Consider the following 2,500-nt stretch of genomic DNA (forward strand, 5'->3'; position numbering starts at 1 on the left):
TATATGAAATAGGTATATATGAAGAGAATGTGGTTTCTTTTAAATTACTTGATTGTTATAATGGACATGTTATAAAAACTACATATTATATGAATGATGATTTAATATTTAAGGAAATAGAAAACTTGTTAAATAAAATGTATCCACTGAAACATATTTTTAATAATGATAGTGTTGTAAAAAACTATCAGAAAAAAGTATCTGAAAATTTGAAAATGGAAGAATCTTTAAAATTTGGAATTGTACTTGATTTTGATTATGTAAGAGAATGTTTTGAAAATACTAAAAAAAAATGTATGACATTATTAGATTTCTTAATAATTCTGGATAAAATATTGGAAATCTTTAGACAAAACTGCGTCATAATGTTTCTGCATGTATGTATTTTTAATGATAACGATACAAATAAAGATATTAATAATTATAGAAAACAATATTCTTATATATTTGAAGAATTAAAAGATACTCTTAAATTATTAGAACAAAAAGGTATTCCTGTTGTTATCAGAATCAATCCATTTCAATCTGTTCGTTTATTATTAAGTTATAATGATTTTTCTAATCCATTTATACAAGATGTAAATGATATGTATTTAAATGAGCAAGTAGATCATATTGTGTTAGTAACAAATAATTCGAATCTAATATCTTATTGTTATAATTTTGATCATAGAATTACTTATTCTATTAAAAATAAAAATAATAATGTTACAAGTATTAATAATAGTATCATAAACAAACATATATATATTGATACTACAAATGAGATATCCAATGATGATCTTAATGATGATCATAATGATGATCACAATGATGATCACAATGATGATCACAATGATGATCACAATGATGATCACAATGATGATCACAATGATGATCACAATGATGATCACAATGATGATCACAATGATGATCACAATGATGATCACAATGATGATCATAATAATAATAGCAACATTATTATGTTTAATAAACCTGTAATTGTTATCTCTTCTTTGAGTTCTTTACCCTTGAAAAATAATAAAATACATGATGATATAACTCTTGACAATTTCTGCTACATGACATACATTATTAAAACTTTGTATTTTCGTTTTCAATCTAGAAATATACGTAACATGCTCAAAAATAACGTGAACAATACAACTAATTTGATAATAAATCGGATAGATCAAATGAATAAAACAAATCGCGTCATCAAAAATAAAATTAATGTCCTCTTATTAGATGATATTCTTAATAAAATATTACTCAGAAAGGAAAATAAAAACATGAGCATTCATCATCTACTACAAAAGGCATATTCTCCCTTATATTATCCAATTCATTACTATATAAAAGAAAAATGTAAATATAAATAAAATAAAATAAAAATTAAATAATTTTATAAAAATAATTAAAAATTTGTATGTTAACATATGTATATAATATATATATATTATATAAACGTTTCAAAGAATATATGTTTTTGCTTTTTATGATTTTAAAAAAAAATTTCTTATCTATGTAGGTACATACATAAGACTATAGCATGTTCATAAATATATAAATATATATATATATATATTATACACATTTATATTTATCATTTTTAAAATTAAAATATTCATACATATATATTTATATATATATAATATATTCATTTATATATGTATTATATTCTCTTATAATAGTACCTTAATTATTTTCCTCTTTTCCATTACAATATCTAAATAGTTTTTACATATAAATATATATACCTCTTTATATGTTTATTTATTTATTAATTTATTTATTTTTTTTTTTTAATAAGATATGTTTGTTTTATTTATTTTTTTTTATGTAATTTTTGAATTCTGATGAATAATCTTTGTAAACATATTTTTAAAATGTTTTATTAAATGGACACCTCTTCTGTATATTTCAATTGAATAATGCTATAAAAAAAAAAATAAAAAAATAAAAAATAAATAAATAAATAAATAAATATATATATATATATATATATATATATATATATATATATATATATATATATATATATAGTGTATATATATATATTATATGTGTATATGTTCAAATATCAATAAATTTATGAAAAAAAAAAAAAATAAAAAAGAAGCTTAAAAATAAAATAGGTTTAAACGAAAAATATACATACATATATATATTATATTTATTTTATTTTATTTTTAATTTTTTCGGACTTACTTTTTCTTGAGGTATTTTATTATAATTTAAAACATTTACAACTTATATAAAATGAAGGCACCGTTTGGATTTATTCATTTAATTCGTTATTACTATACATATATTATTATATTGTATGAGATTATTTATGAAATATAAGAATTATCTCTATATATTTCAAAAAAAAAAAAAAAAAAAATATATATATATATATATATATATATATATATATATTTTTAAGGAACAGTGTTATAATATACTTTTTAATATTATAAAATACAATGTAATTATTATAAAGAAATAATTATATCATGTATATATTCATATCACA

At 18.0% G+C, this 2,500-nt stretch overlaps 1 protein-coding gene across 1 annotated transcript in view; it reads left to right on the forward strand.

The window, feature by feature from the left end:
* The window catches only part of PADL01_0934600 (gametocyte development protein 1, putative), a gene marked incomplete at both ends in the record, with an annotated part of 1,956 nt that extends 595 nt beyond the window's left edge, over positions 1 to 1,361 (forward strand). The window contains one exon of the mRNA XM_028682039.1: positions 1 to 1,361. This exon is cut by the window's left edge and continues 595 nt beyond it. Coding sequence (XP_028538356.1) covers positions 1 to 1,361 — 1,361 coding nt within the window.
* Between the last annotated feature and the right edge of the window lie 1,139 nt (positions 1,362 to 2,500).

Source organism: Plasmodium sp. gorilla clade G2 (assembly GCF_900097015.1).
Source record: "Plasmodium sp. gorilla clade G2 genome assembly, chromosome: 9".
Classification (NCBI taxonomy): domain Eukaryota; phylum Apicomplexa; class Aconoidasida; order Haemosporida; family Plasmodiidae; genus Plasmodium; species Plasmodium adleri (nom. inval.).